The sequence below is a fragment of the Nomascus leucogenys genome, chromosome 21, assembly GCF_006542625.1.
Source record: "Nomascus leucogenys isolate Asia chromosome 21, Asia_NLE_v1, whole genome shotgun sequence".
In the NCBI taxonomy this organism is placed as follows: domain Eukaryota; kingdom Metazoa; phylum Chordata; class Mammalia; order Primates; family Hylobatidae; genus Nomascus; species Nomascus leucogenys.
Window position 1 is genome coordinate 19392415 of NC_044401.1, and position 15513 is coordinate 19407927.

A 15513-nucleotide genomic window follows, 5' to 3' on the forward strand; every position below is an offset into this window, starting at 1 on the left:
TCTCAAAAGAAGACATTTATGCAGCCAGAAAACACATGAAGAAATGCTCATCATCACTGGCCATCAGAGAAATGCAAATCAAAACCACAGTGAGATACCATCTCACACCATCATTAAAAAATCAGGAAACAACAGGTGCTGGAGAGGATGTGGAGAAATAGGAACACTTTTACACTGTTGGTGGGACTGTAAACTAGTTCAACCATTGTGGAAGTCAGTGTGGCGATTCCTCAGGGATCTCGAACTAGAAATACCATTTGACCCAGCCATCCCATTACTGGGTATATACCCAAAGGACTATAAATCATGCTGCTATAAAGACACATGCACACGTATGTTTATTGCGGCACTATTCACAATAGCAAAGAGTTGGAACCAACCCAAATGTCCAACAATGATAGACTGGATTAAGAAAATGTGGCACATATACACCATGGAATACTATGCAGCCATAAAAAATGATGAGTTCGTGTCCTTTGTAGGGACATGGATGAAACTGGAAAACATCATTCTCAGTAAACTATCGCAAGGACAAAAAACCAAACACCGCATGTTCTCTCTCATAGGTGGGAATAGAACAATGAGAACTCACGGACACAGGAAGGGGAACATCACACTCCGGGGACTGTTGTGGGGTGGTGGGAGGGGGGAGGGACAGCATTAGGAGATACACCTAATGCTAAATGACGAGTTAATGGGTGCAGGAAATCAACATGGCACATGGATACATATGTAACAAACCTGCACATTGTGCACATGTACCCTAAAACCCTAAAGTATAATAAAAAGAAAAAAAAAGAAAAAAAAAAAAAACAAGTAATCTCAAACCTTGTACCCAGGCCTGATCTCAGGGAACCATCACAAACTTAGCCAGTGACTGAAGCTGATTTCTCTCTGAGGTCATATTCAATACAGAGCAACTGAGGTTACCAGAAAATGGAAGTTAGTGGCAGTATGTTTAAGTTGACATTTGTTAAAAGTCAGAGACCTTTGAGGAAATTTTCCTGTCCTGATTAAGTAAAAATATAGAAAGGATATTAAATGTTACTGATTTGACTAACAAATTGAGCTGGAAGATTTGGTCTCTGACTCTTGTAGGGATTCCTTAGTCAATATCAAATTACAGCACTAACAGTCCTTTGCAAAGACAGACTGCCTGATTTTTTTCTTTAATGAGTCCAACTATGCCCATGCCCATTTTCATTAACATATCATCCATGTCACTGTGAAATCATGTGGCAGAATTAAATGCAGAACCATGATAGTCAATAATTCATTAGTAATTAATAGTATAACTCTGGCTCAAAACATCACCTCCCCCAACACCACCAGTGACTAACCAGGATTGGCATACATTCGTCCACTCAACCAATATTTTATGAACTATTTCCATGTGCCAGGAACTGTGCTAGGCACTGAAGTTGCAGCAACGAGCACACAGTCTTGGCTTCTGTGAGGCTTTAAAACGTATTCAATCAAGAGCCATTTCCCATATTCCTGTGGCAGATATCACACATCAATCACAGCAGCCTCTCCTGACAAGCGCCTACGAGCCTGAGGATCTTTTCAACTTGACACTCGAGAATATTACCAGTCAGAGGTGGAACACAAGATGAACCTTATTGGCCACTCCAGAGTCTAACTAACTATATTAAAATCACCTGCTATTCCCACAGACGCCTATGCCTTGGTTTATGCTGTTTCTTTCATCTGCCTCTCCTTGGTTTATGCTGTTTCTTTCATCTGCCTCTCCTCCCTTTATATGAACATCCAAATCAACTATTCAGAAGATACAGTTCAAATGCTCTACCTTGAATCCTCCCCAGTCAGAAAGAAATGTCCCTTCTGAATCTCTTCTTCCTTTTTTAATGCTATTTAACATAGTTTACCTAATCAAGTACATGCCATATCTCTCACGTAAACATCTTAAGGCTAAGAAACGTCTTATATATGTCTTAGCCTCAAATTATTTACATCTTTGCACACACACACACACACACAAACAAACATACTTGCTAGATACTGGTTGAACTATGAGAGAATTTGGGATTAAGAGAGAACATAGAAGCTCACTTGGGTAAAGCTCACTGTAGAGCTACGTTCAGTGGGAGTACATCATTTCTGCTGTTCTGGTTAACAGGTTGCATTTGCAAAGCAAATTACTGAAGATTTTGTTATATGAAAGAAGAAAAATATTTATGTGCAGAAATGAAACTAAAGTTGATTCTTGTGAGTCATGGTCTTCTGAAGGTTGTGAAGCCCCATATATTGTACACAGCATTTGTGTGTATACATGTATTTGCATTTTCCAGGAAAAGGATTCATAGCTTTCACCAGATTCTCAAAACAGCTATAAGAACTAGAATATACGTGCAGTAATTGTAATGACATACTGACAGATATTGATGTGTTTGTTCTCACACATGTCAAAATGGCTTGCTGGCAAAGGGAAGAACCTTTCCCAAGTTTACATCTAAGGATGATCCTGGTAATCTCCAAACTGTTATTCCTATGATTCACTGCTTCCACTTGGCTTTTTTTTTTTTTTTTTAGCATCTAAACATGTGAATGATCGACAGCATCTATTAAACTTCCATGATAATTTCAAAACCTAACACACTTCTCCTAGTAAACTTAGCAAATAGATTTTGATGTTAAATCTTCTATACTTTCAGGAAACATGTTCTCCAAAAAGCCCAAATTAACAAATTAACTAACTCAAAGGTATTTAAAATCGTCAATAGTACTTTTTCTATCTAGGGACATAAGGCACTAGGAAAAGAAAATGCACGTAAGACAAATAATATTAGTGAATTAGTTTATTTAAAACCATCAGTTTTTCCAATGTGAATGGACTGGTTCATATCACACCATATTTAGAGATACAAGGTGATTATAACCAACGTGTCTACAAGACATACTGGGTCAAACAATGTGATCAATCCAAGGGTATCTTTTTAAAAAGAATGTAAGTACTCAGCTGCAAAGATAAGTTAGTCACTAATGAGATTTCTTTTTAAAAAAAAAAAAGGTTTTTAATGAGTCAAATTTATTACAAAAACTTAGTGTGTAATCAAAGCCAAATGCATTCCTCAGGCATGCCAGCGGCAAGCAAAATAATGTAAATAGAATGTTATTAAAAAATAAAACTTTTTCTGAATGATATATATAAAACATCATGGCACATTATCATCATTTAACAATAGAAAACAGGAAGACATGTTTCAATATTGACTTTTTGTTGTTTCTATAAAGGTAAAAAAAATAAAAATTTCAACAGAACACATAAATTACAAATTCTAGAGGGTAAGCCATAAAGAGGTGTTCTCTTCCATGCAACTGCCAGCCGGGCATGGTGGCTCACTCCTATAATCCCAGCACTTTGGGAGGCTATGGCAGGCAGATGGCATGAGCTCAAGAGTTCAAGACCAGCCTGAGCAAGGTGGCAAGATCCTGCTTCTACCAAAAATAAAAAATTAGCCAGGCGAGGGGTGCACACCTGTAGTCCCAGCTCCTCAGAAGGCTCAGGCAGGAGGATCACTTGAGCCCAGGTCAAGGCTGAAGTGAGCCAACATCACGCCACTGCACTCCAGCCTGGGCGCTAGAGCAAGACCCTGTCTAGGGAGAAAAAAAAAAAAAAAAAAGCATGCAATTCCCTACAAATAATGTCTAATTTCAATGCATGAGAAAAAGCATCTTTACAATTCAAATATATCTTTCAGCCAGTAAAGGAACAACTCCGTAACTCCCCATCTGCTTTATCTACAAAGACTTAGTGATTACACAATAAAAACTCCTTAGAATTGTAAAAATTTTTTAAAATAGCAACAATTCACTTGTTTCTTTTCTATTTTATTGACTTATACATTTCAAATATGACCATGTTAATGACCAAGTATGTACAATATTTTTAAGGACAAAAATAACAATTATATACAGTTTGCAAAGATCAAATTCTAACCATGGACACCTTTCATCTAGTCCAGTGACTGAAGCCTGTCCCATGCCAGTAACTCCCAGGGACTGCCTAGGGCCAAATGAAGCCTCAATGCTGTATTTACCTTTTTCCTTTCACATGCTTTCATTTTTCTTAAAGAAACATTTACAATATACCTGCTTTGAAACTGTCAATAGCTACATTAATAATGTTTTGTGCCACAAATCAAAGTCCTTTCCTACTCAAAAGCTACTGTTAATTGAAGGCAATGTTACCATTGAGATCAAATTCAGATGTCTAGATCCCAGATACCTGGGTATGAAATATGCAAATCTGCCAAGAGAAATTAGATATTTTTCTTCTTTTCTTTTAAGATAACCCACTATATAATAGTGAACTAAATATGTTTGTTTCATAGAAACAACTTACATTTGCCAATATAAGGCAAATGGTCTATGTACAGATACATCAGGACTGCCTAACTGACAGTGAGTGTTGCTAGCCAGGCTCCATGCTAATGGAGCTAATACGGTGGAGCTCTCTGCTGAATGGACTTTCCTTTCAGGACACGTCGGATCTGGAAGAGAAACAAATAAAATTTGTGAGGTTTATTTCTCATGGCCAATGTGGTGTATTTCCTTCTGAGTTTCATTCCTTTCTTATACAATCTACACTACTCCTATTAACTTGTAAGTATACGAAGAAATACACACAATACTTCTCAAGATTTTGAGGTGACTTTTAAAAATAGTAAACTTCTTTTAAAGCTTATTTCAGATATCTTATAATAATCTTTGGGTTCAAGAAAGTAAAACATCTCCATTAAAAATTATCTGAAGTTGAAAATCTCCATAAACTTGACCCCTATATTCTTTTCCTGATCTTTACTCTTGCTATTTGTGAGAACATTTAATATAAGGCAGTAATTAAGGCATATTATAATATCTCACTTATCTCGAAGTCAGCCTCAACTAACAGGAACACAAAACCCACATTTTATGATACACACACAAGTAAATCCTTAATACCATTCAAGTCAAAACAGCTGTCACGATATCCAAGTATTAAAGCATCTACACGTAACTTCATGGATCACAGAAAAGATCCCGGCTCATTCAGAGTGATTCATTTTACATCCCAGTCTGACACATTTTATTTTCTATCTCTCAGCCTCCAGCAGATTAGAAGCAACAATTTAGAAGAAAGGAGATTGGGGTAGGGGATACAATTGACAGCTGCTAAGAGGAAACACACGACCACACTAAGACAATAAAAGCCAGGGGAAAGAGCCTCTGCCTGCCCAACACACACAAAATACCAAAGCAAAAAGGAGATAATCTGAGAACATTTAATGAAGAGCTAAATGGCTTAATACCTCAATAATCCCTGAGAGCATAGTTATATGACTGCACACCACAAACAGTGAAGTAGAAGCAAATACTGGGCTTAGGACTCTGCCTTTTACAATTAATGATGGTTCTGGTCCTTGGAACCTCTCTGAATATCAATTTTCTCAGTTGAAACTTGCAAAGTTCTTCTATTAAATGATATACATGAAAACTTTTTACAAACTATGGAAAGATTCTTTCTAAATTACAAAGAGCTGTATAAATAGGGGCTACTATAACATTATGGTCATAATGACAGCTCAGAATCAAAGAAAAAGCTAAACTGCATTCCACATATTTTATTTTGTGATTAGTAAAGTATGTAATGACCTACCCACAGCCACAATCCCCCTCATTCCTCCCAGGAAAAGAGTTCCATCAAAAACACTTTAAGTTCTTGTTATCTAAAAAGTTTACTCATGAAACTATTCAATCCTCAATGATAATATATAACCATATTTGATGAATAAAGCATTAATTCTGTTTAAAGTACAAAATATTTCTAGGTTTGAAATTACATAAGTAATTTTTCCATTTTTTGTTCGGTATCACTTCGTAGACAGAAATAATTCCAACTATTGATGTTCACTGAGCTCTTACTCTGTACCTGGGACTATTGTGAGCACTCCACATATATAACAACTCATTTAATATCCACAATATTTGAAGGCTCATACCTTACAAGACTAAGATTCTCTTTCCTTGGTATCTGCAGGAACCTTGGTACCTTCTCTTTCCGAACCTTAAGCCATTCTGACTTACTCTAACCCTAAGTGTGTGTCACAGAATACTACCTGACCTCTAACCATTTTGAGTCTATGGATAAACCCTCAAATTTCTTAATTGCTGTTTCCAAAGGAAGAGTAACTCCACAATGCTATGACGGCTACCAGGAGACACAGACACTGATAGAGTCCACCTGAAGAGCAACAGCTGGCCTTCACCCTGCACAGCCTCATCTCCCTTTATGTTTCAGACTGGAGTGCCAAAAAGTACTTCCTCTCCCTCCTGTGCCTCTCACCTGTTCTCCCACAGGGCCATCGGGAACCAAATGCACTGGCTGTTCGTTCTCCAAGTTCCGAGTACTTGGGTCTGCTCCCTTCCTCATCAACAGGCGGACAGCATCTAATTGTGTCAACCGATACTGCAGGCTGGCAGCAACATGGAGGGCAGTGTTGCCATTGTAAGCCTGAAGATGAAGAAATGAATTAACAGACATCAGGAAGGGGGAAATTTCATGAAAGGAGCTCGAAAACTTTGAGAGGGTGTACAGAAGGCCATTCCAACTCTGGTGTGGTTATTAAAGCTTTCTAAAAGTACCTTTGCATTCACAAAAGACAGGCAACTGGGCAGCTCCAAAAAGAGGCGAATGAGTTCCAGATTTGCTTCTTCAGCTGCCAAATGCAGGGCTGTGCGGCCACTTTTGCGATCCTTGTCAAACGCAAGAGGGAGGAAAAAAGAAAAGAAAATCCAGATACCATGCCTCAGAATACACTTTTCACCCAGTCTCTTGAATGTCTGATTCAGCTTCAGAGACTCACTTTGAATGCTCCCTTCTCCACAATGCCTTAATCCCAAGCTAAATGGAATCTTTTATTCCTCTTAAATTTCCTATTAATTTGCCTATATGCCTCTTGTCACAATGTACCTTTTTATACAGAGTGACCAGAAAATGTAGAAAAATAAATGATATTTTTAAATCCTATGTCATAACATATCAGTAAACCATTTATTATGTATTCACCTGCATTTCCAGACTTGGTAGCCTCTCTGTAGAGTTATATTTAGCTATATCTCTCACCTCTTTTACTAGTCAGTAAGCCTCAAGGGTCCAAACGGTTTATGACTTAGGCATTTTTCCCCTATATACTCAGTGAATAAAACCAAAATTTTAAAAGAATAAACTATTTTCCAGCTTAAAAACCAGAAGATGAATTCCACATCCTACAGCAATGAAGAAACCCTTACAAAAAGCACTACCTTTATTCTCAGTGTATGAAAATGGAAGCCAAAATGACAATATCAATTTCAAGCATTTTCTTTACCTTTCAAAGACTATTTATTTTATACCTAAATGACCTTTCGGATAATAATTCACGGATTTAAAGCAAATCAAGAAAACACATGAAATGATCTGTTAAAATCTGGGCTTCTTGGCTGGGCACAGTGGCTCACGCCTGTAATCCCAGAACTTTGGGAGGCCGAGGCGGGCGGATCACGAGGTCAGGAGATCGAGACCATCCTGGCTAACACAGTGAAACCCCGTCTCTACTAAAAATAAAAAAATTAGCTGGGTGTGATGGTGGGCGCCTGTAGTCCCAGCTACTCGGGAGGCTGAGGCAGGAGAATCGCCTGAACCGGGGAGTCGGAGGTTGCAGTGAGCCAAGATCACACCACTGCACTCCAGCCTGGGCGACAGAGTGAGACTCCGCCTCAAAAAAAAAAAAAAAATCTGGGCTTCTTAACCACTCATACATTGCTACTCACACCATCAATTTCAAAAAAAAAAAAAAGGAAGTTTGAATCCGTACTTGGAAGCAAGGTCTTTTGCTATAACCAGTTTCTCCCCTACCCTATCTTAAACCTTTTCTGTGAATTTACCTTCGCTTCCACCGCTGCTCCCATTTGAATTAGGCACTTAATGGTATCAACCAGACTCTTATTCTTCAGTAAAAGCTCCTGAACTTCAGGTGAATGAGGCTGTTGATTTCTCTGGAGTTCATGGACCACAGCATTGTGGGCTATGACTGCACAGTGAAGGGGAGTCAGGCCTAGAAGAAAAGTATAATCAAGCAGTGGTTGAGCATCCCATCAGGTCTTTTGGTCCTTCTATAATGACAAATGTTGAGGATGGCCTCTAATTTAACCTACAAATGGGCTCCACAAGAACTAGTAAGGTAATCTGAATATAGTCTCTTTTTGGGTCTCAGTGCTAATTTTACCTACAGAATATTTTAGCTTTAATTACCTTCCTTCTTAGTATGCTACTTAGCACCCTTAGACCTTATGGGTCCCCCTCTCTAAGTGGCTCTGAATCTAATAAAAGTTTCAGTTGCTTACCATCGTAGTTAGTTGCCTCAAGATCCACAAACTGATTACTTCCCACTGCTCCCTTCTGAATCGCCTGCAGATTTTAAAAACAGACATCTGTTAGCAACACAAGCTGCGCATATACCTATTAGAATCCCCAAGAAATGAGTAAGTTAACTCAAAATAGATTATTCCAACAGGCAACCTATATCCAACTTCTAATATCCAACTCTATCTCTCTGGCCTTGCAATGATGGAAGCCTGGTTTGCTGCCTCTTACCTGAAGCACCTGGGAGTGGCCCTTCTCAGCACAGACATGCAGAGGTGTTCTTCCCCAGCAGTCTGTGGTGTTCACCTGTGCCCCAAGGTTCACCAGATCCTGCACAATGAGATGCTGATTGGCAGCCACTGCCACCTGAAAGGCACTCTGTGGATATCGAGAGGAAAAAAGATATTTTAAACATACAATGTTATCATAACAAGGAATATGAAACTAAACTATGACTGAGGGAAAAACCCACATAGAGAAAATAAATCCTTTGAATAAGCAATCAGATACTGTAAGACAAGGAAACTAAAGTAAGCCTAGGGTGTGACTTTATTACTCTCAGTGTTTGGTCAAACAGCTACAAAGTTAACGTTAATAACTTCAAGGTTGATGGTAGCAAAAAGTCAACATCTCAAAGTTAATATTAACTAAACTCTCTTGATCTTGAGCTCTAAGATGATCCGCACATAAGGCTGGTCATCATTCCCTTCACCATGACCCCCTCTTTGCCATTTCAGACTCTGTCAAGGTCCTCACCTGTCCATTGTGCTCTTTAATATCCAGCATGTGAAGTGCATTCATCTTTCTTGCAAGAACATAGGAAAGTGCCCTTCTCCCTTGGGCAACAGCGATATGAAGGAACCTGGGGAACACGGAAAGGAAAGCGGGTGAATTACTTCTGATTTCACTAAGTTGTTCTTTTGGAAAAAAAAAAAAAAAAATCTTCCTTTAGCCCCCTTTTTATATATTGGTACACTCAAATGAAACATTACAAAGCATAATTTGTCTTTTCTGCTATACTGATAATACACCCCAGCTGGAACAGGATGGGTTAGGCTATCAGAAATAAAAGAAAAAGAAGAATGTCAAGCACCATGCTATCACCTTAAATCTATTATTTTTAATACTCATAAAACCCCTATACAAGAGGTATTATCATTTTACATGTCAAGGAACTGAGACATAAGGAGGTTAAATAACTTGCCCAAGGCCACAAAGGCATCAGGACAGATTAAGATCAATCTACAAACCAACTCACAGTTTATCCCTAATCATGATCTAATTGTTTCTGTTCTACATAGTCTACGCTGGTCTTCCAAACTCAACTAATCAAGAAGACACAGATATTTTTATCAATTTAGAACAGATTATTTGTTCAGCCAAAAAAATTTTTTGAAGGAAAACCCTTTCTTGACATACTAGCTATCACTGAGTGGCGGTTTCTATCTACACTAGTCATCTTGGTTAGCCAACCACTAACTAAGGTATACCTTGGTACACCCTAGAAAAATTCTACACTCACTAGTCCAACAAGTGTGACTTACCTAATTAAGAACATGAGATAAAAGGATACTCACGTGTCACCATCTGCATCCTTTGAAAGAAACTGGTCTTGGGAAATATTTGCCAATTTGCTTTCTTCCTGCTCCACTTGCCACTGAAAAAATGATTTCCCTAACTGTATGGTGTTCATTGGATTTCCCACATTTGAGAATGGCAGTGAAGTGTTTGAAGAGTCAGAGGCCATCTCCTGCCCTGCCATGGCCTCACAGGCGCTGTTGGGCATCATGCTGAAGCTGTGCAAGTGAGCATCATTTTGCTGCTGAACACTGGAGGAAGTCTGAATGGGATTAGCAATATTCTCAGATTCCCTTTGATCATTAAGAAGGGAAACTAAGCTTTGGTTTGGGCAAAACTGTGATTCTTGACCATCAAAGAGGTTTGGTTCGTAAGCGGGGGACTGGGGAGGTATGGAAAAAGGACTGTATTCCAGAGTTGGTTTGTGGGTGTAGTGTGGCTGCTGCTCTACATGCTGGTTCTGTGGAGAATACTGGTACAGGGAAACCTGGTCTATCATTTGTTGGGAGCCCCTGACTTGGAATGGTTGGCATTTCTGAGGTGGAGAAAACACCTGCCCTCCATGGAAGTCCTGACACTGCTCTGCGGGGGAGCTCTGAGGAACCACGGCGGGGTTCACCCAGCTAACTTGAACTGTGTTCAGGGAAACGGGGCTGCATTCATTCTTAATGTTGATAATGTTCTGAAGCAGATCAGCACCGCTGTCCTGTTTGGGTTCATTGAGATGAACATCTTCCATGCTCTCCCCAGGCGTTGGTGTTTGAGGTGGTGTCTGGAAAGAAGGAAAATGCAACTTGCACACTCACTTCCTTCTAAAATTATCCCAGGAATAATTTCCAAAGGATAGTCAGAGGAAAATGGTAAGATACTTACCAAAAATTGGGAATGCAACAGAGCTGGCCTTTTGCAAGCTGGTCCATCAGACAACGAATCAGGCCCTTTCCTTTTCCCACTATATGATACTGTGTTCTTCAATTCTGTACCCAAAGGAATACAGCCTCTGTCATCATTTTATTTTATAAATGTTACCCATAATTACACTCTATTATTTTACTCCAAAGCCCAGAAAAAATTACAAATACAAGTAACTCTTACCTCTGAACTGTTCTATGTTCACACCTTGTGTCTATAAAGAAAAAAGTTTCCAATTTAGTGTATACAAAATGACTTCCTCTTAATATACATCAATAAGTAGGCTTATCTCTACCACCCTTTAGATTTATGGTAATCTATAGGGTGGTAGATTTATGGTAAGATTTATACCATAAATCTCTGATATGGTTTTTCTATCAATATTTATTCTCTATGTCAATTTTTATTCTATCTTGCAACTTCCTCATTTTCACTTTCACCTTAGCTCAAGGCAGGTCAAGATGAAATTAATAAGACCATTTGATTTTTCCCTTTCTAGTTAAAATGTTCCACTTCAGTTGAGTCTCTGAACTTGCCTTCATTTATTCATTCATTAAGTTTCTCTTGCCCACCTACCAGGTGTCTGGCACTGGGCTAAGTAGGATACAACAGACCAGACAAATATGGTCTCTGTCCTATGGACTTTGTCATCTATGAAAAATTTCAAGTGACTTACTTGATGACTGGACCTAGGTCATCATAATAACCCTGACAGACTAACCCCTCTCCCGAACTCTGTACTCAAAACAGAAAAATAGATGTCACCTTAAAATCATCCACAGCTTGGCCAGAAGCCTTCTGTTTATGACTTCGGATGTGCAACAGGAGTTCCTTCACCGAGTTCTTTACCCGAACACCTTGAAAGGGGCCTCTCTGCTGCCTGCCAACCCCCATATGGGGCTCAACTGTTCAGAAGAAAACAAAACATATTCCTGGTTAAATATCTTCACAGACATAAACGTTAATAATCCCAAAAGTATAGCTGTTGCCTAATGTATAAAGTCCCCAAGCAGCAGATGGCAAAACCTTTCCAACTTGCTCTGGTCAATCAATGGCCTTGTGAGTCCCGATCTCTGCTCAAGGGTCCTAAGTTGCCTGATACCCTTCTCTACTGGGTACCCTAAGAAATTAAAGCTCATAAAAATTTGGTCAAGGATCCTCAGAGCCAATAGGTAAACGCAAATTAAGGCTCTCTCTCAGCTCTAAACACCCATGAGAATGGATCACATTTTTTTCTCAGCCCTAACCACCCATGAGAATGGATCACAGATTTTGCCATCCTGACTCTCATAGTTCTGTAATTATTCTTGACTTTGGAAAAACTTTGGGAAGCAAGTGATAAATGATGCACTTCTAGCTTTTTAAACCAATGGTTTTATGTTCACATAGAAATTTTAAGGCCTATCAATTCCGCTTACCTAAGAAGGCACAAAACAACTTCTTTTAAAGATCTCAACGTACCAGAACCTGACAATTAACAATGTCTTAGATTTATGTCTTATTATTTCCTTCAATTCAACTGTGCCAAAAAAGCTGCTTAAATTCACTGAGCTTAAACACATTTCTACATATGCACACAGGATTTCCCCTCATTGACTGTTTTTGGAATTACTTACACAGGTCTTCTAAGTAAAAAGGAAATATGCTTGTTTCACTTTTAAACTTTGAAATACACTTTAGCATTTGGTATACAAGTACAGTACTCCACTTCTGATCACTATTATGTCACAACCTCTTAGTATGTGTGCTGAACACAAATTCACAAAGTCAGGAAATGAATAATTCAGCCGCTCCATCAAGTGTACAAAAATAAGATGGGGCAAGAAACAACGCATAATTTGAACATACGTATCTATCATAAATACATGAGATAAACAGTTCAATGATAGGGTAAGTGAAACATTAGTTGGCATTATTTGTAAGTTTTTGATTTCAAGAGATCAAAAAAAAGTTCTGGATTTCAAGAGATACCAGAATTGCCAGAATCTAACACAGCATTTTTCTGGAATGACAGCAGTTAATAATCCAACGTCACAGAGAGAAAAAAATGCAGTTTCAGAAATCCCCTGTGGCTGTGTGGTAAACCAAGGGACCAGCAAAACAGTTTCAGCCAGATGAAGGCCAAATGGGGAAGAAAAGGTCCTAAACACACATTCTTTCTGGATCTGCTACACAGTGGTTTAAATCGCTTTTCGGATGATTTTAAATGACTTAAAATGAAAATGAGAAATCACTTTTTAAAATAAATGACAACCAAAACAGGAGTGGCTAAGAGTGGGAAACACCGGAAAGAGACGTTCTTTAAAATCATGCTAATTACTCTCAACGTTCAACTATCGAGGCGTTTTTCTAGCCTACCCACAGGGGCATCCTGTTTTCCCCCAAATTATGCAATTCGGTTCACTAAGAAAGGAAACCAATTCGCAGCCGATGAAAGATAACATTACGTCTTTCTCTGCTAGATATGGCTTATCCATTTTTTTAAGGCACACACAACAAAAACAAGACCGCAAAAATTCCGGGCAGACTTCCGAAACTCGCCAAACTGAAGGCATAACTTGAGTTGGTTTTCAGCCCGGCTTCACCTTGATAACAGCAGTTTCCTTTTCTTTGACGGTCAAGTCTTTTTACTGAAAAATTCCGTAAAAACTGAGAAATAAGTCATGACCTTTAACGCAATTTCCAAACCCTTATCCTCTGCTACAGCTTTTCACTAAAATAGTCACGAAGAAAATTACACCTACATCAGACCCCAAATCTCATCATAGTATATTAATTATGACTCAACAAAGCTGCTTCTTAGCGAGCGATCTCCTGGTCACTCGCCCGGCAGTCAGAGCTCGGCTGAGCGGTTTCTGAAGCCCCGAGGCCCGCGGGAGGGCGCCGGTTCCCCGGGCCGGCGAAGGGCCTGTAGGTCTGGCAGGCGCCCGGCCCGGCAAGGCGGGGAGTGGTAATTGATGGCTAAGGTGCGTACGTCCTAGCTCTAAGGAGGGCGCAGGGGCCACCCTCCACCTGGGGAGTCCCGCTCCCAACCTCCTAGGCGTGCGCGCCCCGAGGACGCAGAAGTGCGGGGCCGGCGGGTACCTGGCAGGCGCTCGGCGCGGGCGCCGCCTCTCGGCCGGGACTCCACGGCGCCGCAGGAGGACACCGACGAGGCAGAGGAGAAGTCGGAGGAGTCGGAGCCGGGCGAGCCGGGCGCCGAGGGGCCCGAGACCGAGCAGCTGGCGTCGCAGGCGCCCGGGGCGGCGGCGGGCGGCGACGCGCCGTAGAAGTAGCTCAAGTTGAGCGGGCTGGTCATGAGGCCGCAGCCGCCCGCCGCGTCCCGCAGCCCCTCTCCGCCGCGGCTGTCGTCCAGCAGCTTGTCCACAATCATGCTCCCAGGCTGGGCGCTCGGGGACCCCGACACCTGCGCCACCGGCTCGCTGCGCGCGGCTGCCTCCCGGGCGGGCTCAGGGAGCTGTAGGCGGGCGGACTGCGCGGGCCGGTACGGGCGCGGCGCGGGGCGCCAGGGTATTTAACCGGCCGCCGCGTTCGCCGACCTCCCCGGCGCCCGGCCCGGCCATTGGCGGTGCCCGGGCCGCCTCCCAGCCCCTCCTCCGGATGCGTCCGATTTCCAGTAAAATGCACAGGATGAGGCAATACGCCCTCCGCCCTCCGCCCTCCGCCCTCGCCCCGCCCGTCCGGCTCCGCCCAGACCGACCGGTTGTTTGCCTGCCCTTCACCTGGAAGCCCCCACAGCGCGCGGACTCCCGCCTCCCGCCTCCGGGACCCCGACCCTCACCCGGGCCAGCCCTTCCCTCTAGGCCCCCGCCGGGCCTGGGCGCCGGGGGAGAGGGCGTGCGGCGCAGGGCTGGGCCTGCAGAGGGAGGCGGGAGTCAGTGGAGGGAACCAGTCGGCCTGGTTCTTGGGGACTGGCAAGTCCTGGAAGGAGCGCGCCCCGCACCCCTCTGCCTGCCCCAGCGCGGCGGGCTGTTAGCCCAGTTAAGGCATCTCTGGAAGGTTCTTAAGGGCCTGTCTCCTCCGGCGCCCCAGTGTAGCCTCCCTTCTCAAACATAGCGTTTGTCGACGTTTTTAGGCAACATCCCGAACTGAAAGAGATGTTGGAGCATTTTTATGTTCTCAAATTATCTGCTGGGACGGAAATAATGTTTTAGGTGCAGCCATGAATAAAAAGTAATGCCACACTTCTGTATCCTTCAATACTAGAACAAAGCCATCTTAGCAAAATAATAAATACACAAACATGTAGGTGCTGTATTCTATGTAGATGTAATTTTTAAAATTCTGCATAGCTTTACATTGTATCTGATAAACTAACAGTAATTTTGACCTTTCCTATCTTGAATACTTTTTTCCAATGGATTTATACAACTATTTGTTCAAGTCCAACTAGCAAAAAATGCGGGAATGATAAGGTTAAGTACACACATGCTATGTTTAAATAAACCGATTATGATTAAATAACACGAGGGATACAAAGTTCAGTGAGCCACCTAAAAAGAGAAACAACAGGTCTGGTAGAGGAAAAAGGAGGTCAGGAGGAAAATCTTTGCAGGGGTGGTGGCATTTAAGATAGGTCCTAAAGGATGGGTGGGATTGGGGCCCACAGCATTTACAGA

The 15513-nt window shown here is 41.5% G+C and overlaps 1 protein-coding gene across 1 annotated transcript; it reads right to left on the minus strand.

Moving 5' to 3' along the window:
• Window positions 1–2801: 2801 nt before the first annotated feature.
• Window positions 2802–14517, minus strand: NFKBIZ (NFKB inhibitor zeta). Its single transcript, XM_003261759.4, has 12 exons — window positions 13979–14517; window positions 11660–11799; window positions 11078–11108; window positions 10856–10959; window positions 9982–10754; window positions 9161–9266; window positions 8636–8782; window positions 8386–8449; window positions 7927–8096; window positions 6646–6756; window positions 6347–6514; window positions 2802–4514 (listed from the first exon to the last, which is right to left on the minus strand). The coding sequence occupies exons 1-12, from the start codon at window positions 14265–14267 to the stop codon at window positions 4461–4463; spliced, it is 2157 nt and encodes a 718-aa protein (XP_003261807.1). The 5' UTR covers window positions 14268–14517; the 3' UTR covers window positions 2802–4460.
• Between the last annotated feature and the right edge of the window lie 996 nt (window positions 14518–15513).

Coding starts and splice junctions, on each gene's coding strand:
- NFKBIZ (XM_003261759.4), bottom strand. CDS start 14,267: ATGATTGTGGACAAGCTGCTGGACGACAGCCGCGGCGGAGAGGGGCTG. Junction 11,109..11,659: donor AAGCTGTGGATGATTTTAAG/GTGACATCTATT, acceptor TTTTCTTTATAG/ACACAAGGTGTGAACATAGA. Junction 8,783..9,160: donor TTAAAGAGCACAATGGACAG/GTGAGGACCTTG, acceptor CGATATCCACAG/AGTGCCTTTCAGGTGGCAGT.